General features: G+C 38.6%; 1 protein-coding gene across 1 annotated transcript in view; it reads right to left on the bottom strand.

The window, feature by feature from the left end:
• Positions 1 to 22954, bottom strand: part of Pcdh15 (protocadherin related 15) — a 537968-nt gene that overhangs the window by 255061 nt on the left and 259953 nt on the right. The window contains exons 12-13 of the mRNA XM_028773900.1: positions 14821 to 15014; positions 8210 to 8342 (exon numbers count right to left, since the gene is read on the bottom strand). Of these exons, the coding sequence (XP_028629733.1) occupies positions 8210 to 8342; positions 14821 to 15014 (327 nt within the window). The remainder of the gene's footprint in view (positions 1 to 8209; positions 8343 to 14820; positions 15015 to 22954) is intronic.

The following is a 22954-nucleotide window of genomic DNA, read 5'->3' on the forward strand; positions in this document are numbered from 1 at the left end:
AAAAGGCATGCAATTGAATTCTTTAGGTTTCTTGAATAAATTGAAACCTTCCCATGTTAATACTCTCTGATTTCTTTAAAACTTAAATTATTTTCTCAGCTGCAATCATAGCCAACAAGTGTGGGAACACCACAGGCTCGTCTCCAGGTTGATGGGGCTCACGTGAATTTCATGAGGAAGCCGATTCCTGATAGCTGCTTGTTGAGTGTTTCTCGGAAACACTGTTTTTGTTTCTTTCTATCTATTGAAATCTCAGGGAAATAATGCTATTTATGTACTTAGGATTTAATCAGCAACAGCTAGCAGTATGTGAAGCAATAAACAGTTCGAGATGTTCAAATATACTCTGAGATTTATTTAAGACAGAAAACACAACACAGCAAGATTATTAAAGACCAGATTGAAGAGTTCCACAGAAATCTCAGCCAGAAGTAGTTGCCTCTGCAATTGTACTACATTCAAACCAGATTTCGAATTAGTTCTGTTTTTCAGTTAACTCTTAAAAGAGCAAAATGGTTTAAACTATGCGTAATAAAACAAACAAACAAACAAACCCTAAACCAACTAAACAACAAAACTCCATATGCCACCTACATTAGACAACATACATTCTTCTTTGAATCACACAATACTTTCCTGGCATAAAGCAAAAGAAACCCCGTATTCTCATTTACACGTGTAAGTCAGTCAAAAGTCATTTGTGAAGATCAGAAGGCACAAAGGTAGAACCCGTAGCATCCCCAGAAAACTAGCCTACAATGTAGACAAATGAAACCTGTTAAACAAGACATTTTACACACAACAAAGGCAAGTTCAAGTGTCTTTTGCTCAAGTGCCTAAAAGGTACAGCGCCCTTGCTGTACGTAAGCTTTCCAGGATCGCCTGTAATGTTTTCTTAAAGCTGAGATTGTGTTGGAACACAGGAATTCCCTCTGGGCCAGCCATGACCGTCCCCATCACACAACAGAGGCTGTAGTTACCAAGAGAATGTATGGTCTTGTAGTCATGGCAACAAACAGGACAGAGCCACTAGAGAGTGGAAAGAGCATAGACTCATGGGACCTCACTTGGGATTTCAGCTGTCACTCTCTCCTGCCCTTGCTGTGTGTGATCTTGATGGAGGGGCTGGGATACTGGGGACTTCAGGTTCTCATCTGCCTCAAGTTACTGCACTGTGTATAGAAAAGCAGGCTCAGGCTATCCCTAGCCCTTTCCAGATGTGAAAGCTTTATGTGGATCAAAGTTCTCCAAGAGATGGTCATTAAATTACCTTGTATGGGATTATTTCTATGGGTTTCTCCCTTGGGAATGTTCTTAACAAGCAAGCCATAAGTATGAGATTTTTTGTCCTAACGCTGTGAAACATGTACAATGAGAGACAGATATGTTTCACAAAAATCTTTATGTTAAATTCCATCTCCAAAAACAGAATTACAGGAGATATGACCCATACAAAAATGTGACATTCAGGATATGGATGAGATTACTTTGCAAGTGGTGGAACATGTCTGTTTCAAGCGTTTCCAAAAGGCCTGTGATGGGAAGATGTCTGTTTCAAGGGTTTCTAAAAGGCATGGAACTATATAATAGCATGAGCTATTATAGAATGATTGAATTGTTAAAGTATGGTCTTTTAAAAATTCTCTGAAAAGTTCAAACTACTTGTGCTGGGCTAACTTCAAATATAAATTTAAAAGAATAATTTTAAGACTGGACTATAGGTAGAGATACTTCTCCATTTTTCTGGCTTTGCTCCATATAAAATAAAATTTGCCAACGTTAATGGATAGCACTGCTGTTACTTGACAGTAATTCAATGGTCACAGAGAATATATTTTGCTGCCATTAATTCTATGCAGTGAGATATCTAAATATTTAAATTGTACATATTAGTATTTAAAAAGCTATCAATATAATACTAGCATCAATCACAAAGTGATGGCATATTTTGAGTCTCTATGGTCCTTGAATCAGAGGTTCAATTCTTTTCAATCATTCATTCATTTTAAAGAATGTAACAGAAGAAAGTAGAGTTAAGATAAAACAAGAAACCATCACATTCGAGTTGGACAAAGCAAAGCAACAGAAAGAAAACAAACAAGGTAAAGAAAAGGCACAAGAATATTAGATCTATTTGTTTACACGCTCAGGAATCCCTTCAACAACACTAAACTGGAAGCCATAAGATATACACAGAGGACCTGGTACAGGCCCATGCAGGTCCCATGCATGCTGCTTCAATCAGAGATTCAATTTTATGTCTGTAACAGCAAATGTTCCCAGAAACCTGCCATATAAGCTACAGGAATATGTAACAAAGATAAAATAGTCAAAGTATCATTGGAAATTTGTTCCTTTAGGGGCCAGAGTGAAGGCTCAGAGGTTAAGAGGTTACTTACTGGTCTTGCAGAGGACCTGAGTTCAGTTCCCAGCCCCTGCGAGGTGACTCACGAGGATCTGACCATCTCCTGACTTCTGTTGGCTTCCACATGCACACTGTGCACAGATACATACTCAGATACACACACATACACAATCAACCAATCAATCAACATTTGGAGAAAGACATTTTATTCCCTGTGTAATTTTAAATATATTAACTTATAATGAATATAGAATGACCTCATCTGTATACATGATTAACGTCACTTACCTGTCCTTTCTCTATTCCCTCCCATATCTCCTCATCCATCCCCTCCCACGCTCCTCCCAACTCCCACCCAAACTGGTGGTTTCTTTATTATTGTTGTTGTTACACACATACAAACAAATACATAACAATCCTGCTCAGTCCATTTGGTGAGCCTTATGTGCACATGATTTCAGGGTTGACCATGTTTCATTTAATTATTTAGATTCAAGGCCATTATACTTCCCTAGAATCTTGATCTATTTAGTAAAAATTTAAAGTCTAGTTATTAAATATGAAATTAATATTCTATGTTTGCTGGTAACTTTGGCAGTAGCAGCATCAGGGATCACTTAAGTTCTGCTTCAGCTAAAATCTTTATAATAACTGATTGAGTATGGTTAGCTCACTTTCACATCAGGGAATCAGGCTACTTGTGAACATTGATGTCATTTTTTTAATTGTAAATAAAATGTTCCAAAATGTGCATTTTTTTCCAAAGGGTTTTCTGAGATCAAAATTTAATGAAGCAATATAAAAATAGAACTGGATTTTCTGTGTCTAGACTATCAGAGAGTCTTTAAAAAAAGATGCCTCTGTTCCTAATAACATGTACTAAAAGACACCTTAAGAAACTGAATGTTGGTAGGGTCAATTTTAAGTATTTCAGAGTTAGTCAAGAGCTATGTAGACAAGAGACAACAGCTGGTAAGGTCACTTGAAGGTCGTGGGAATGGGGAGAAACAGGGTAACTGAGTTATTTTGGGACCAATGAGTTTGGTTGTCTGGAATGAGGGCTACAGAGAAAGGGGGAGTTCCGGGGTGACTTGAAAGGAGGCCTGAGAATTTGTTAAGTGAAGATATTATTTAGTGAGTCCAGTAAATGCAGGAGGGACCTTGTTTTCCTTCGGAGGAAGAGAGTATCAAGTACTCAGTCTAAAGTAAATTAATTCTGAGACCATGACAGCACTATGACAGACATCCCATAACTCCTTTAAAGAATGGAGCAGCCTTTCCCTTGTGTGTTGGAAACATTGCCCACTGAATGGCTTTAGTTGTCTCTTCTTGCAGGAATTGAGTCTTTCAAAGGGAGATGCCTTGCTTAAGGTCAAGCTGCCTCTTCCTGCATTCTCCTCCCTGTTTAATCCTTACAAAGTGCAGGGACCACCTCAGCTCTGGTTTCAGTCTGCTAAACGAATGAATCTTGGCATCTCCAAAATTCTAATACTCCTGCATCCTGCTCCTTCTTCCCAAAAAGATGTTTAAAGAAAAGGCCTCCTTCTGAGGATCAGGAGAGATGCTTAGCTGTTAAGAGCAATGGCTGCTCTTCCAGAGGACTAGGTTCAATGCTCAGCACTCACATGGTAGCTCACAGCCATCTGTAACTCCAGTTCCAGTGACCTGAAAACCTCTCCTGCCCTCCAGGGACAACAACATGCAATTGATGCATAGAAAAACATGTAGGTGAACACTCATACAGGTAACATGCATGTGGGTGCATGTGTGTGTGCTCATGCATGTGTGTGTATTTAAATTCCATTCTACCCAAGAATGAAAAATTTCTCTCTGAAACTCAGTTTTTGCAAGAAGCAGACAACTGATGTTATGAAACAGCCCACTGTCCTTTGCTCCATCCTTCTCTAGCTACCCTCTTTCCTTCCTTCCTTCCTTCCTTCCTTCCTTCCTTCCTTCCTTCCTATCTATCTATCTATCTATCTATCTATCTATCTATCTATCTATCTATCTATCATCATCTATCTATCATCTATCTATCTATCTATCTATCTATCTATCTATCTATCTATCATCTATCCCCATTATTTATCACTTACCTGTCTATTATCTATCTAACATCTATCATCTCTCTTTTATCTATGTATGGCCATTTTTACATAAACTTACAATTTATGCCTGGAGTTAGTCAACCAATATTCATATTTCACATATTTCAGCTCTGTCTTCTACATTCCTGACATTATTCTTTTGGGATAATGCTAATAATGAAAGAACCACTCCAAATAGTGACAACAGGGGTACACAAAAGAAATTTTTTAACACACAAACTGAAAATGAAGAAAAATAAATGAAGTTCCTCTTCCATACATATAGGAGAGGCAGCGCAGCCTGTCAAGTTGGATAAATGATAGCTGTCATTTATGGAGAAATGGCATCTTCAAGCCTAATCTTCAGTTCTCATCAGCAGAGTAACACATGAAGGAACTTGAATACTGAGAGGAAGTATTTGATCATGAAAGAGAAACTATTAAAGAAAAACATACAGCACCAATCCTGTCAATTTTCTGGTGTGCACCTGCACCTGGTACAGTGTTCATGAATCAACACGCTGTGTCATCTTCAGGACAAAAGTACAACCTATCATATAAGAAATATTTATCAAACAAAACGGGAGAAAATGAAAGAGGAAAGCAGGGGCGCCTTAAACTTCTAGAGCATTTTGAATGTCAGAAAAAACAAATTAGCACCTCTGACGGGCCCTGAGCTGCAGAGGGGCATGTGTAGGACAGCTTGCATTTAATTCAAACCGTTATGGCAAAGAATCAATTCTGTAGTGAGGTCAAGGCAGCAGGACATTTCTCTTCAAGACTAAAAATAAAACTGCCTTCAGGCATGCGGGTTAAATTCCGCAGCATTTTGAAATTATTATTAAAGATGGATAAAGATGGATAGAAAACACACCGCAAACCCACACAGCAATTCTGGAGGGAAGAAAGTCCTACCCCAGATTAACCACGATCCGAGAGGAAGAGAGAAATGCATGTCGGAGGCCAGTTTTCCTCTCTGGAATGCCATCCATCCCTACAACAGTGTTCAAATTAGTATTTACATAAAGAAGAAGCCACAACTTCGCAAACACCCTCAGGAAGAATGAAAGGGGCATTCTTAACAGTAAGTGTGGGACTGGAGGAAAGGATCAGTAAAGTCCCGAGATTTGAGCCATTCTCCTGAAGCGGGTCCCTCACCATCCGGGATTTTATCCTTTCTTTTCATATTGGTTGGCACCAAGATGAGAAGAAAAGATTAGGACGAAGAGCTGCAGGCACCACGGTGCCTCTTACCTGTCATGTTATCGCAAGACTTTGGAGGAGTAATTTGATGGATGCTTTTCAACTTAGAGGTCGTGAGTTTAAACTGTCTCTCAGTGGATTACGAACAAAGGAGGCTGGCAGTCTACGAGCAACCCTTGATGGTAACACCCTTGCTCCTTCTTTTCTGTTCTGCTACCACGATTGTGCCCTTTCTTTTGCTTCTCCCAGCGACACAAAGGGGAATAGAATTGTCATCTCAAGTATTTTCGCCCCAGCCTTTGTGTCAAAGAAATGGGACAAATGAGAAAGGCAAACTGGATTCATCTTGAATGCTCGGATAGTGTTATTCACCCATAATAAGATTCTCAGCTTCCTGAGATTTATTGACATAGAAACCAGGCTGCTTTGTAAGCAAATTTTATGGCTTATCTTCTACAAGGCATTTTGCAAATGGGAGCAGAGTTAGGGAAGATTTAATTTTAAACCATGGATGACTTCATGACCGCGATCTTTAAAATTTAAGATGTAGTATGACTTTTTATTTCTTTTTGTTTTGATAAATCATTCCTCATGCATGTAAATTCTTCACTATTTTATTTAAATGAATTAGTATTAATATTTTATTTCTTCCTACATAATAATAATGTGGTTAGCTATTTTGTCTAACTGAATAAAGCTGCATTTTCCTTAATTTGCCCCTTAAAATCCTTGATATGTTGTTATCACTGATATTTATACTTGCTTGTAATTTTGCTGCCCACACACTCTATAAATAATTAAATGTTAAACAGGAAAACATCAAGTCACCTAGAGTAAAGCAATAAAATAAATATTTATGGAAAACTCCACACGTGCTTGGGAATGCCAACAAATTTCTGGCATTTGGCTACTCACAGAATGACCCTGCCACTGTGAGGCAGGAGGTGAGAAGGTATAAGGATTTAAGAACTTGGAGCAAAACATGGCTGGGTGTGTCCTGTGCTACCGCAGTTAATGGTTAAAAAAAAAAAAAAGTTGAACCTGGAGTTTTCCTTAACACGTTACTTTAATGAATCCCTCTTAATATCATGCCCGGGTTCCTGAATACTTATATCAGAAACTGCCCCGGGAGCTGGAGAAATGGCTCAGTGGTTAAGAACACTGACTGCTCTTCCAGAGGTCCTGAGTTCAATTCCCAGCAACCACATGGTGGCTCACAACCATCTGTAATGGGATCTGATGCCCTCTTCTGGTGTGTCTGAAGACAGCAATAGTGTACTCATCTACATAAAATAAATAAATAAATCTTAAAAAAGAAAGAAGAGAAACGGTACCATTTCCAAGCAATACTTAGAAACATGTAGTCTGTCCAATGAATAGGTAATGTAGTGTCTTATGATTGATTTTGATCTTTTTCAGGAAAATTATTAATGTTTTAGGGGCGTTAAAATGTTAAGTATGTTATGATATGTTTAACATAACATACAAACACACACATACATACATGCACACACAGGGATGCACTAACTTAGACATAACACATACACACATACACAGACACACACAGACACATGTTGACACATACACATATAGACATAAGCATACATGCACATACAGTCACTCAGATACACACACACACACACACACACACAACTAAAGTTTGTTCATACTAAACCTTTATACCCTTAACAAAACAGCACCTTCTACTTTAATGTTGTATATAGACAGAGATGTAGGAATATATATTTATATCTGAGTCTGCATATGAGAGAAAAGGTGACATTTCATTTTTCTTTCTTCTCTTCTTGAATTTCCTTCTTTATACAACTTACTCTGCCTACAGTCCGTTCCCTGATATCATTTATATTATTGCTTAAACCAGAGACGATTCCCGACAGCATATGTGAAACAAATGGAAGCCACATATTCAGTCAACGGTAAACCTGAAGTCAGTTTGAATACTTTGGTCAGCGACACGTAAATATTGAAAACCAAGCTATTCTGTTTTAAGAACATCGTATGCCAGGAACCTTGAGCTGTGAATAGAGACAGCGTCTCAAAGAACCCTTTTCATGTCAGCGAGCACACTGAAACAGCCTTCCCAGTGGCCACTGGGAAAAGGAAGTCTGCCTCAGACTCTTGAGTGCTACCATTCACTTGAGTCTAAGATGGTTCCCGAATGGTACAGCAGCAAAAGTAAATTCAGACCAAAGAAACAAGGACAATGATTGGTTGTACTCTTCGGTTTCAAAGCACAAAAGATTCATGCTCATGCTTCCTATTCCTTCATCGTCTCCATGATTATTGCAACTAATCCCTGCCAGCCTGTGTTAGGTTTTCAACCGTGCCATCTATGGACTAGAACAGCCGTGGAAGCCCCCTCTCCACATGCAGCTCGCCTCTGTCCCCTTCTTCCCGGACAGAAATGCCATTCACTAGAAGTAAACAGGTGGGCAAGAGATTCCACCCAGCACAACGTAAACTCACGAGCCATCCCCTGTGGCCTTTTGGCATATTACACACACAGACGCACAGATCCATATCCCAGGCACACCTGCAGATTTAATAAAACAGCGCCGATTCTCATGGCTTCGCTGACTTCCAGACTGTACATCAGCTGTGGGAAGCGGGGAGGGCTCTGGTTGTTGGGAGGCAGCACCTCAATGTACACGGTGCAGATGGAGTGCCTGCACAGAGAGAAGAGAGATGGGTGTTTAATGATCCACACAATTCTGAAAGTTAGAATACATTTTTTTTTATTTGTTTGTCGGGTTTGCAGGACAAGAAAAATTCAGCTTTTATAGGAAGCAGTAAAATCGTGAACGAATAAAACAGTAAAAGTTGCCACCAAAATATAATGCCTTTGTGAAATTAGCTTAGTAAAAGGAAAAAAAAAATCGCCTCCAGTACCTGTTTCTACAACTTAGATGAATAGCCCAAGTGAAGAAGCAGAGGCTGCAAAGGACGGCTAATAAATTAACTTGCCTAAACTGATGGTCCTATTTGTCTTTAATAGCAAAGAAAAGCAAGCAAACAAACAAGCAAAATCTTTCTATAAACACCTGGTAGTAAAATTCACTTTTCAGGCTCTCTTCCAATTAAATCAGGTAAAGGAGGATTGATTAATTCAACATATAGCCACACACAGAAACATACATATGTGCACACACATGCATACATACAGGTACATACACCCATGTGCATATATACATAGACACATAGAGGTACAACCATACATAACACAGACACACACACACACACACACACATGAGAGAGAGAGAGAGAGAGAGAGAGAGAGAGAGAGAGAGAGAGAGAGAAATCCTACACAGAAACAAGAGGTTGTATTTTGTTACTTCTGCCTCTGATATCATGTACTATGAATTTTTGTTGTATGTCAAAATCAAAGTAATCCTAGGGTAAATTTGTGGTAATATAACTGGAGATGTTTTACATTTTTGAGTATAATATGAAAAGCCAAAAATTGCTTTTTAGTTAAAGTCCATATTGAGGGAGAGTTTTCTTTTTTATTGGATATTTAATTTATTTTATTAGATATTTTATTTATTTATATTTCAGATGCCATCCCCTTTCCCCATTTCCCCACCCTAGAAACCACTTATCTCATCCCAAGGGGGAGTTTTCATGAAGGAAATAAAGTCACTTTATTATCATAAGGTGTTTTTTTTTGTTTTTTTTTTTGCTTTTTTACTATTTCATGTCAATTCTTTTAGCCTCTTTGAACTCTAGATTTTTTTGACAATAAAAATGGAGGCTACAAGTTTTTGATGCTAATAAAAATATTGTTGGAATGGATAAACGAGAGATGTGAGTTTACAGAGCAGGTCTTCTACCACAAAATGCATGCAATATTTTATTGGAACATCGTGTGCGTTCTAAAATATAGCCTTTAAGCGTTACTTTTCTTTAAATTGTATTTTTAACTTTAAAAGGCTTCAGTGGCTATTGCTATTTAGGGTCTAGATTTTTCTTAAAGTAGTACAGAATCCTTTTAATAATGTATTCTAATATATTTATATACCTATACGAATGTATTCTTTATAATGCATTCCATATTTTTTCTAGGATAACTAACCCACTTTTCTTTTTAAAATTTTTTCAGTGCAGACCGCTAGCACTGAGATCTGGCTGGCAGCTCATCCATTTGTCCCATGCACGGGTACAGGCTGCTGAGCTCTGTGTAGACAGATCACATACACTATTAAGCATTTATATCAAATTGGGAGTCTCTTTAAGACATTTGTATCTTGCATTTATTGCAATATTGTCCCAAAGTAAACTCATTTGAAATGAAAATACATCAGAGTTTTATAATCAGTTAAAGTGTCTGCATTCATTCTGATCCTTGGTTTATATTTTGTGAAAGTACTGTCACAAAAAACGAATAGTTTTTTTTTCCTTATATCTTACATTGATGTATATTCAGATGGAGATATAGACGCAATAGTGAAATAATTAAATGACTTTATAGTTAAAATTTAACGTGTAAGGGTAAATTAAAATGAGGTAAAGCATCGGTCCTCAACCTTTGGGCCACACCACTTTGGAAAATCTCTTGTCTTAAAAAATATTTACATTAGGACCCATGTCAGCATTAAAATTCTAGTTATGAGGAAGCAACAAGAATGATTTCAGAGTCGGGGGTCATCACCACGTGAGAAAGTGTATTAAGGGTGAGAACCACCGAGTTCACGTACTAACAAGTCGTCATTTATAAGCTTGGGTTCACACGGAACCCAAGTAACAGAAAGGTAGTCTTAGGGCTAATGAGTCCCATTTCTGTGGTGTGAATGAGGGGATTCTTATCTTCATCCTGGGCTCATGCCCCTCACAGCATGCATGGCAAGTCCTCACAAGTGAGTCTGAGAAATCTGTTGCTGTTTTTATTTGTTTTTTTGACCATGGGTCTGACTACTCATCCCAGGTCAGCCTGCTCCTTTCATCTACAACCGTTTCGAGTTCGCGCGATCTTGTCTCAGTCTCCTGAGTGTTGGGTAATAGCTGTAATCCAACATGCCCAGACCTATTGTCAGGTTTGTAGCGAGATGATGCTTACTTAGGCTTTTGTTGCCCCTCCCACTTGGGCTGAGCCAGAGGGCAACTCTGGTCCAGTGAGATTGCTTCTTTGATTTGCTCTCCCCTGTTTCTTTCTCTGGTCCTTTTCTGTCATAATCCAAGGGGTGGGATTTCTAGTTATGCTTCCAACACCTCCTTCAGGACTTATCTGAGGATTGTTTAGGGAAGATCACAGCTTATCTTTCATCTTTCCCATCTTGGCACTCTGCCGTGGCGTGTTTTAATAAGTACCAGTCTTTTTGAGGGTTACTGCCTTTTAAAATGAGATCTCCTCTTTATCCCTGATGTCAGCATAGTGTCAGAGTAAGCTTTCCTGCAATTGAATGCCTAGAGCATTAACAATAAAATGATGACTTAATGCTGTAATAAACAGCAGTAATTCAGCAGCATAGTTTAAGCACATAGTAAAACAGGGCAGTCGCTAGGTAAATAATATTTTATGTGAGTATTTCATATTTACATTTATAGCTGGTCCTAAATGCATAAACCCAAGCTTCTTCCTATTCATATTTTATTTTTGTAATAGGGCAAGTATGATGCAAATAAAGTTCCCATTTATAAAGCTGAAGAATCATGAGGCCTTATTATTCTCATGTTGTAGAAGAAAGGTCAAAGCAGTACAAAAGAGACCACGAATTTCTAAGACAGTCTTGGGACTTAAAAAGTCACATTGAGTCACCCCATTTGAATAGCTAGGTTTATAATTTTAAATAATTACAAAGATTATAAGTGACTGAATTAAAGTTACCAAGATCATTAAGAACTGCAGATGCAGTCAAAAGGTTTCTGAACTTTTTAGATTTTATAAGAACAGATTTTTTTTGGAAAGTATATTGGAGTTTTTTTTCTATGTTTGTTTGTTTTGTTTGTCATCTGACGGCTGTGAATATGAAGGGTCCTTGCATTGTTACAGAAGATGCTGTCTTGGACCAAATCCTAGTACCAAGCAAGTCTCAGACTCAGGTTACAAAATTCTAATATTTAATTACTTATGTCATAACTGAAACTCCATCCATGATGAAAGTGTATTTCTCTATTTTAAGGAGGAAATAAAATATGCATAAGGAAGAGTCAGGAAGATTGACCTAATGTATTTTGACTTTGGGAAAAGTCATGATTTATAAAAATATCAAGGAGCCTAACTTTCTAGTACTGTAAGAATAACCAATATGCATGCCACCTTGTACAATGTGCTTATTGCTATATTATGTGCAACATTAGTACATGTTTCTGTGATAAAGGTGACTTGTACTCATACTAGTTTTTTGGAAAGACTTAAAACAGAGACATCACAATGAGTTTTCCTTTACCCATCCCCATTAATAAATTGCTACAAAATCTATATTTATAGTTCATTGCTCATGGTTTCCATTCTACTATCTTGGCAGAAAAAAAATGCAGGTATCTAAAGAAGCAGAGATTTTATATTTCCACTGAAGACAAGTAGCTCTTATCATAAGCTGGGGGATAACATTCAGATGCAAAAATATAATCATCTATGCAACACACAAGGCTCCATGGACAGAGAGAGCACTGATGTGACTTCACAGAGGAATAAAGAAGAAAACTGTAAATCTTGTATAAGAGAGAGCGGGGAGACACGGGACAGAAGGACCCACTGAAGCTGGAGTGTATGATCACGTAATACCACCAAGCTAAACTTCATCTTGACTGTGGGATAGTCAATATGCCTAAAGCAGACCACTGATAATGAACGAATGTTCCAAGTTTTCTCACCATGTCCTGCCTTCTCCTATGACCCTGTCTTTGCCCTTGAGACTCCCTACCATATGTTTACATGTGTGTATAGCTACTGCAAGACTCATATCCCACCAGGCCTCTCTTTCCCTTCCCTTTAGTTCCTATGTTTTCCCCAGACACAAGAGATTTTAGGAATCTAGTGTAGTTTTGTTAGAACAAATGAATATTTTAATGTATTTATCACCATGTATAATTATTATGTATATGTGTATACATGTACATATATATACATATACACATATACATGTATATGCACATACACACACATATATTTATAATGGAAAATTTTCTACTGGAGAGCATTATTTAGTTATGGGTTAAGTACTAACTTAGATTCCATGACGATGGGGATATAAGATGATGACATATTGTATCAATCATTTTTATGGTCATTTAACAAGGAACAGTTGGGATCAGAGACTGTTTTCAAACCTGATAGTAGAAATACTTCATTCCAGGATAAAACAATATTTACTCAACTCAGTGGAACCAAATAAACGTATTAACAAACACATAGTACTAGACGGAATGAGGCTTTAATCTTAGGACATTTTTAACCCTTTAACTTCTGTCTATCTGTTTGCTCTTATTAAAGTCCCAAACAACAACAATAACAACAACAACAACAAAAACCCAAGATTCTGATGAAGGACTTTTACTGTGGTCACTCTGAACTTGCCGACACTTCACTAGACTGAAACAGCATAAACCTAAAGTTGTTTTTTATTGGCTCTGAGGTTCAATATCATTCAAATTTACAAACTCAAGTGGTCAAACTAAATAAAACAATGGGGAGAACCTCCCCAGTTGTGATTGTTGCTGCCGAGGTGTATACTGCTATCACTCCATGACATGTACACTCTTTCTTGCTGGTGGTGTTGATCTATAGCTACTGATATCTTTATGCTGGTAACTATCAAAGACCATCTTCCTTTCCAAGGAGATACCGAAAGCAAAGCCTCCCAAATCCTCAGTTTATTTACCACCTGAATCTGAAGGCGTTAACTTCCCTGCAGAAAACAGTCACTATCATTATCCAGCAGCAAACATTACACTACCCCCTCAGGTAGAAAGGGAGTATGTGTGGCTTTTACTCTCTGACGGCCACAAGGCATGTCTGAAGAATGTGTTGGTGATACGGTGGTGAGCACGCTGCCTTTCATGTTATATCTGATGACAAATTATAATTACAAATTCTGTAGCATCCAACTCACCATTTTTAAATAAAAATGAAACAGACGCCACTGAGAGGTTGGATACGCCCTTCCAAGGATAACGCCGTTTGAACAATGCCATCTTACTTGAGTAAAAAACCTGTTACTGACCTAGCCTGCTCAAGCAGAGTTGAGCAATCTGCACACAGGCAATGATCAATCTGAGAAATCTCTGCTATGAATCATTAAGTGTAGAAGTCGTAACACCAACCGGAGGTTCGCTCTCTGAACTTTCAGTCATTCATAGTAGGCTGTGGTCCCAAAGTTTTAAAAGAAAAATTTGGAATCAAGGATTGCTAAGCTTTAAGTCACGTATTATTTTGGTCAGCACAATGAGGTCTGCTTCTCGCCTCTCTGTCCTGCTTTGACCATCATTCGGCCATTCTCCCTGCATCCCTGATACCCATACAGTGCGTCCTCTCATTAACCTAACTGCTTCCTGTCTGATGGGACCATGCTTTTAGTAATCCTTATTGACTTAATGAAGACCCCAAAGTGTAAGTGTGTGATGCTGGGCATGTTGTACTACTTACTATATTGCTATAAAAATTGGATTTCATCATTACTATTACTGCTCTTCTTTTATAATGTATAGTATACATAATGTGAAGACTATAAGAAAGCAAAACATATGTACAAATACACACACATATATCTGTACACATATATGCATGTACATATATACATATGCATATGCATATTCATATACATATACACATACATACATACATACATACATACAAACAAACAATCAATAATCCCTTTGTGAGGGATGCCCTGATTGCTCATGGGATATCTTTAGCCTATTATTCACAAAGAACTGGCTAATACCACAGTCCATGGCTGATTTAAACCCTTTGCATCATGGTCACTATAGTATACTGACACATTTAAATCAAGCTAGATCTAGTAACTATAACAATGTGTTCAATTAAAAATATGTTATGAAATAAACTGAAGGATATTGAAGGCTTTTTATAAAAGCTTAGCTGAAAGTAACAAAAGGTGACTTTTTTTTTTAATAGTAGTCCCTCAGTAATGATAGGGTATAGATATAGTGATTTTTCTCTAGAACTATAGGGCCTGGGGGAGTCACCTTCTCTCTGCAGGCGGGGCGTTGTCCGAGGCCTGCACTGTGAGTGCGTATGTCTGTCCCACGATCAGCTCCACTCCTGGTGCGATGCTCACCAACCCCGTGGTCCTGTTGATCACGAAGTCTCCTTTGCCCCCCACCAGGATTTCATAGGAGATCTCCCCATTAGAGCCTTCATCAGCATCTACCGCCGTCAGCTGGAATTGAAAAGGCAGAACACAAATCTTGTTAGGATTTCACTGCAGTGTCGCTGGCTCCCCCAAACACAAGGAGCAGTCGGTAAGCAAATACGTTCACTGCTTTTGCGTTTTGCTGTGACACCGACTCACCGCAGGGACCAATATTGTCATTTTGTCCGTTTGTGACTGTGTTCAGAACAATTTTTTTAATATCGAAGCCCATCTTTATTCTAGTTTAATAAAAAGGTGGTGGTTGGGGGGAGAAAGCTTAACACAAAATCTAATATTCCTATACAGGATCAGTTTTCTATCTTACCTCTCGTTCTTTACACATAAACAAATATCACTGTAGTCTGAGACCGGGGCAAAATGGAAGATCAACGTTTGCTTTATTTCCCCTGTGCTTCTGTTACCCCGTCCTCTCACCTGCAGTATTCTCCTGCCTCGTAACCTCTCCCCCGCCCCCAACACACTGGCGTATGATGGGCTGATAAAGCCCACGCTCCAAAAACCATTTTCTTTTAAGAAAAGAGAGTTGTTTTTCGGAGCCACGGAGACGACGGAAGATAAGCCCCTGTAGACCCGATATGTACACATCTCAGATCACTTGAAGGCGACTGGTCTTGACTGCCCGTGAGAGGAGAATGGCCCTTATTCATTTCCATAAAGTGATACTAAAGTGACGGTGGCTTATTGTGTTAAGCAAGGTTTCTGCACTTCTTGATAGATACACGTTTACATAGATGGGAAAGAGTGATTCTGGAAGGAGACACTACTAACAACTGTTTCATAAGCTTCTCCCAGAATCCTGTTTCCATTGTTGCCAAAGTAGTATAGGGAAGGAATAGGAACGTGGCCTTACTTTACCCAGAAAGGAAAGCAAAATTGTCTAGGGTAAGGAGAGCACACCACTTTAACTCGTTAGCCCATATGTGGCTTCTTCGGCCACTTTGTTTTGTGTTTTCCTAATATCTATCGCTCTGAAGTTCTAGATAGATCTTCAGCGTTCAGAGTCCTTTGGGGGACTGGGTGATACCGTTCAAGATGTGAATGTTGCATATTGAACTTGAAAAACTTCAAATGCAGGGGTCAGGGAGGCAATGTTAACAAATGGTTCATGTTTAATATTACCAGCAAATGCTAATCAATTCTTCATATACCCGTCCGTGACTGAGGAGACATGTGGCACATGTTCTAATTCTGATTCTATTTTATAACTCTGTGTCTATGTGGTGTGTGTGTGTGTGTGTGTATTTGTGTGTATGTATGTAGTATGTATATAGTATGTATAGGTTAGAGGATAACTTTTAGGAGTTGGTTTTCTATTTCTTTTATAACTGTGTGTTTAGCATGTGTATGTGTGTGTGTTTAGTGTTTGTGTATGTATGTGTGTGTATATGTATATATGTGTGTGTATGTCTGTAGTGTGTATAGGTTAGAGGGCAGCTTTTAGATTTTGTATTTCTTTTATAACTGTGTTTAGTGTATGTGTGTGTAGTATATGTGTGTGTGTATGTGTGTAGTATGTATAGGTTAGAGGGCAACTTTTAGGAGTTGGGTTTCTATTTCTTTTATAATATGTGTTTTGTGTGTGCGTGCATGTGTGTGTTAGAGGAAAAATTTTCAGGAATTGGTTTTCTCTTTCTTTCACAAGGGTCCCAGGATGAAATTCAGGCTGTCAGACTTCGCAGAGAGAGTACCTTTACTTGATCCATCCATCTTACCATTCCTCTAATTACGATTTTAATTATTTCCTGCAATTGGAGTATTGACGGGCACAGAAATAGCAGCAACAAAAATAGAGAAGACAAAAGGAAATTTAGAGACTGGCATCAAGGACACTACACCCAAAGGTTGGTATTTCGGGTAGGCAGATGTGGCTGCCACTGGGAAAGACATTTCCTGAAATAATTTGGGGACTTACATAGGCATGACAGACATAGACCTAAAGGCAAAGGAGAAGGGCACTATTTTTAGAAACGGTCAAATGGATGATGTGTATTTGAGGAGAAATGGTCCTGCCATACAAAGTCAGTATCTTCAGTGTGAGGATAAAAGGTGGGGACTGATGGGGACCAAAGAGGAGATAGCAGTTTTGATTATCGTAAATCACTTACACAAAAATGTCTTCGGAAATCTTAATTAAAACTCAGCTCAGAGTGGATTCAATATTAACATTTTTCTTGGGAATTAAATTGGCTAAAGAGATTTAATGATAAATGGCAGTGCATCCATTTAAGAAGAGCAGCCGGGGAGTGAGCTTTGGAGACACAGGTATAATGGATGGCTTTATTTAACATTTTTATAAATGAGTTTTGAAAGGAGTCAGTGATAGGTGATAATTAAATTGAACTAGGCACCCATGTGGGAGGTGCTATAAATACCAAACAGGGCTACAGAAACACAAGTTGTAAGAATATACCTAAATCTACAGTCAGCTTAGCACAGAGGGGCTAACCTATTCTGCGAACACTGCGGCTAACCCCTCAGGAACTATCAGCTTGTGGAATGCTTAGGAACTGAATAAAGGTAATGAGTGTTGCAAAAAAAAAATAGAATACTTTTATTGCCAAATCTGATAGACTGGATATTATAAGTATATATCATACCTTATAATTTCCATATTTGTTATAATTGTGTTCGATTTATATCTGAGAGAAAAGAGCCTTTTTAATTGGACAAAAGGGGAGATGTAATGGGCTGACCTAATGCTGCTTGTATTCTACTGCTAACTTAGGTCCCCCAACTCTTCCCCAAAGATGAGAGAGTCTTCATATAAGACGCTGAGGGATCCTGCCTCCAGCTAATTCTGATTGGTAGATAAAGATGCCAGCAGCCAATAGCTGGAGAGAAGAGACAGAGGAAGGGTTTAGGGGTCCTCTGCTTCAGTCCACAGGGAGCCTCTATGAAAGAGGGAGAAGAACCACAATGAGATATCTAAGCCATAGAAATATGGCCATGTGGGCTGGCCAATTAGAGTTAAGAGCAGCCCAGATGGAACATCAAAATTAGTAAGTAGTAACTTGGGAGTTATCAGTAGGAAAATGGATTCTAACAGCACAGAGGGTAGGCAGTTGTCCAGCTATTGTGCTGCCTAAGGCATATTTAGGAATAGAAGGCTCCGTCTGTGTTTCATCTGGGAACATAAATGGTCTAAGGTGGAAAAGAACCCCATGCCAGGATTTTTTAAAATATTTTTTTTACAACAATGAGTATATGTTTAAAAGACTTAAATACTTTTTAAACAATCTTGATCTTCTCAGTCCCTTAGTTGTGAGTCACAGGATAAATTATTAACAACCAACGTTAATTCTGCACATCAGCAAATAAGTTTGAAGTAATTATCAGCAGTCCAGGGTTAAACTGGGCCGATACCGCATCTCTGACTTTCCAACCAACACCAACATTTTTCCCTATGTAAAAGTGAAAACTCAACACGTTTCTTTTCTCAGGGAAGGTTTGCTGTAGGTGGCTCGGCTGCAGTCTGCATTGTGGGGTTGGCTAGAATTACAGATGACATCTTGACAGCTAAACTGCTCAATGCCATTACAATTAGTGACTTTTGTCCAATGTCCTCCTAATGGTGAGGGTGTATGAGACACATTTCTATTATGGGATGGGGAGAACTGCCTCACAAGCTAAAAGTAGATGGGGAAAGGGCTGACTACTGGAAGAAGGTAGTGTAATATCTATGATGAAGCGAAAATTAAACATCTTTTTAATGTGTTAATAGCTTTAACTTAGCATTTTAATAGCTAAATAACAGGCACTGAACTATTTATTTCATTTCTGTACTGTATTACAGTTCTTATCATGAAGTTTAACCATACCCTTCCATTATTCCATCCTGGTATTTTTAAAGTGTATGGATTTCATAGGTCCCCAGCCTGATTTGACCACTGATGCTATATCTTTCTGGGCATCCTGGGTTGACTTCAGTGAGAGACCCTGGTTTTTGTTTTGGCTTTTGTTTGTTTGTTTGTTTGTTTGTTTTTGTTTTGTTGTTGTTGAATAGTTTATCCCTTCCCAATCCATGCTCGCGCATGAGTGTGTGTGCGTGTGTGTGTATGTGTGTGTGTGTGTGTGATGTTAACACTCAGCTCCTATAAGCCACTGTAGTGAGGCTGGTCCTTGGAATCATGGACATTTATGCTGGTCTTGTCTGCCTTGAGCTAAGATAAACTTCCACCCAGATAAAGCAGGTCCAGGAAATAAAGAGAACTATCATCAATACCGACGGTCTCATATACAGTTATACCCAAGGCTGAATTTGACACTGAAATTTCTTGATACATGCATCAGAACTCTACCGTCAAAAAAAAAAAAAAAAGAAAGAAAAAGAATTGAACCTGAAAGTATGTCATTTTATAAATAACAATCCTAAATTTTATATGAAAAGAGTTTTATAACTGTGCATAAGGCATATTAGCATGAGGAATAATTTAGTAATACGGAACCCTTCTTGGTTTGTGCCAGGCATACCCCTCTCTTCCAATAATACATTTGACACCCTGGCTCCTCACCTTCAGGCAGAATGCATTCCCCCTGCCTCTCCAAATAAGACCCTAGTAACTTCAGGTCCCTCTCTTGATTATATTCCCCTCATACTCTGAAGATCAGAAAATCAAATCTGGCCTGAACTGGTTTGGGGTACAGGAGACATAAGTCAAAACTGTGTCTTCCACTGAACCTAATCTTATCCCTATAATTTGATGTCTATATGATTAAAATGATATGCATCATGAGAAAGAACACAGGCAATAAATAGCTTAATATGTTGATCAAGACCAAGAATCTTCCAAACTCTGCCCCTAGCATCAGGTTTCTCCTCCTGAGTCCCTGAAGAGGAAAGCCCAAACAATAGTCACAGGTCTGAGCATCTTCACCACATTGCTGCTTTCTTTCTTGCATTATATGCTTGTTTTTTTCCTATTGTTATGCTTTAGATAAAGTTTCCTTTCTACTTTTTCAAATATATGTGGGCTTTTATTTCAATTCCTTGAACCAGAGGCCACAAACTTAGAAATATCCAACTGTGACTCAACACTTCTTAATTGTTATGTTCTCAACTTGTGCCCCAGTCTTTGTGTAGAACGACTGTGTCCTTAGGTGTTGGTGCATGGTAAATGTGATCACGATGTTATCTGACCATCTAAGGTTAAGTGGGTGATGAAAAAGAAATGGTGGACTTTTTCTATGTACTAATTTTTATATTTGAAAATTACTCTTATCTGAATTTTAAGTCGAATACTTTTTAAGGTGCTTTCCTTTTTATATTGTCTGCCAATATGATTTTTGCTACCCAAGTTGACTATTTGAGCCAGGTGTACAGAAAATAATAGAGCCTTTTGGTTAAATTTTGGTGATATTTATTACAACATCTGTCCACTAATGCTCAGTTATGGCTCTTTCTATGATGAAGATAAATTTACAGAATACACTGTAGATGGATCACATCCTAAAACATATAAACTTGGGTTCCATAATTCTGAAAAATACTCCATGATTACATAGGAAGAGAATTAGAAAAGTATGCTACACAGGGCCACATTGTTGAGGCTGATAACCGAATCAGATTCTAATCTCGATTGAGAGTCATCTTATGGAGGAAGCGTTCATTTCAGAATGAGTGACAAATACCGCAAAGCTACAAGACAACGCGGTCGCAGCTATGCAAAAGCTGAAACACAAAAGTTCACAAATGATGCAGGGTCCTGTGCCTGAGGAATTTGCTGTCAGATGAGAAAAAAAACCTCACAAAAAGAAACAAATCAATCCATATTGACGTATTTTAAAAGAAACACAATAAACAGCTAACAGGTGACAGTGCCGATACAAAGTTTCTTAGGGATGGATTATACTTCCAACAGTATCTGAAAGATGAGCAAGAGTATGGCGAGCGGGAATGGGTAAAGGACAAGGGTAAAGCACCATTGTGCTCTGTGTGCGGATTGGAAATTATATGCGCAATACACAGAAGCGCTGCGCAGGTGAAGGTGATTCTGGGAGATTACAATGGAGCTAGGTAGTCCGTGACGGTGGAGCCACGATACTTATCACATAGAGCGTTGCCGCAGGTGAGCGATGCAGATGTGAATACCCAACACTGCCAGACTGATGTCTATTGCTTGTGCATATTCCATGTTGTCACCCTTACGTGCTCGCTGGCACAGGCTCACATGTGAGTATGCCACACTTGCTTTTGCCTTGTGTTGGATGCTCATGCATACTATTGTGTTTGCACGATGACAAACATCAAACGGAGTAGTTCTTTCCTTTTTTTTTTTTTTTTTTTTGGTTTTTCGAGACAGGGTTTCTCTGTGTAGTCCTGGCTGTCCTGGAACTCACTCTGTAGACCAGGCTGGCCTCGAACTCAGAAATCCGCCTGCCTCTGCCTCCGAAGTGCTGAGATTAAAGGCGTGCGCCACCACTGCCCGGCTCATTTCCCCTCCCTGTTCCCCTGCTTCTATGAGGGTTGTGGTGGCACACGCTGGTAGGATTTGCTAAAGGAGGCAGAGGCAGGAGGATCATGAGTTCGAGGCCAGCCTGAGGAACAGAACATTTCTAAAGACTTATCTCTGTCAATAAGTAACAGGTGACAGCAGTGAACACTTTCAGGGAGTCTGGCAAAGAATTGAAAATTCAAGCTCACAGTAAAACTACAGAGGCTACTGCCAGCATGCTGATGAAGCACTCCCTAGACTGCAGTAAGTCTTTGAAAACCTCTCGGCCAGAGCTCAAAGGGGACAGGATTGATTCATGGGACATGTGCAATACACAAAAGCCTCATGTGACAGGTGCAACCTGCAGAGAGACCTCCATCCTGTTTCCTCCACTGTGGTTGTTTTTGGTGTTTAGGGTTGGGAAGGCTGGGTAAATCGTCATACGTTTTGTTAGAAAGTATGCTTGCAAGAGGTAAACGATAGAAGGGAACTGTATTAGCGCGTATTTTTACATTTTATGTTTAATGTATATGTGAATATGAACATATGTGTGTGGAGTGTGTGTACAGTGACATGCTTGTGGGGGTCTGAGGACAGCCTTTAGGATTTGGTTTGCTTCTTCCACCGTGTGTTTTCTATAGATGGAATCCTGTTCTCTGTTTGATGGCAGATGCTATTACTGGCTGAGTCTTTTCATTGATACATGTGGGACATTTTAAATCAGATTTCAATGTATTTTTATCTTCTCAGTGTTTTCATATATATATATATATGTATGTATATGTTATATATAATATATATATCTTCCATATTGTGTGTGTGTGTGTGCATGCGTGTACTGCATGCATGCATGGTACCTTGAAGGCCAGAAGAGGGTAACAGATACCTTGGAATTGGACTCATAAGCCGCCATGTAGGTGCTGGGAACTGGATCTGAGTCTCCAGTAAGAACAGTAAGTGCTCTCAAGTGCTGAGGCATCTGTCTAGTTCCCATAGGATTTACTTCTGATGATGAAATTACGGACAGACCCTCTTGTATACTCTAGATTATGAACTAAAATTTTGCACACCTGATTCAGGTAACAGAGTAGGTGTGGGGATGAAGAGTTTGGACCAAATTATAAACAGTAAGCAAACAACAAAGAATGAAGACTTATTTTCTGTCTACCTTTGTATTCTATATTATAGTTGTCTGAATATATATATAATATAAATATATATTTATATAATATATAAATAATATATATATATTATTTATATAATATATTATACAAATATATTTATAATATATATCATATATATTATATATATTTATATAATGTATATATATATATTCACTGAGGAGGCTTCTTCTTCATTTAGAATTTTAGATTCTCTCTGCATGTCGTTTATTTGAATCTCAACAGGAAACAGATTTGAATCACACAAAAGAACACAAAAAACAGGTAGACAAAGAAATTGGACTGTGTTTCAGTCTGCTTCCAGCCAGGTCATGCTGAGGCCCTCATTTTCTGT

The sequence above is a fragment of the Grammomys surdaster genome, unplaced genomic scaffold, assembly GCF_004785775.1.
Source record: "Grammomys surdaster isolate TR1022 unplaced genomic scaffold, NIH_TR_1.0 237, whole genome shotgun sequence".
Lineage (NCBI taxonomy): Eukaryota > Metazoa > Chordata > Mammalia > Rodentia > Muridae > Grammomys > Grammomys surdaster.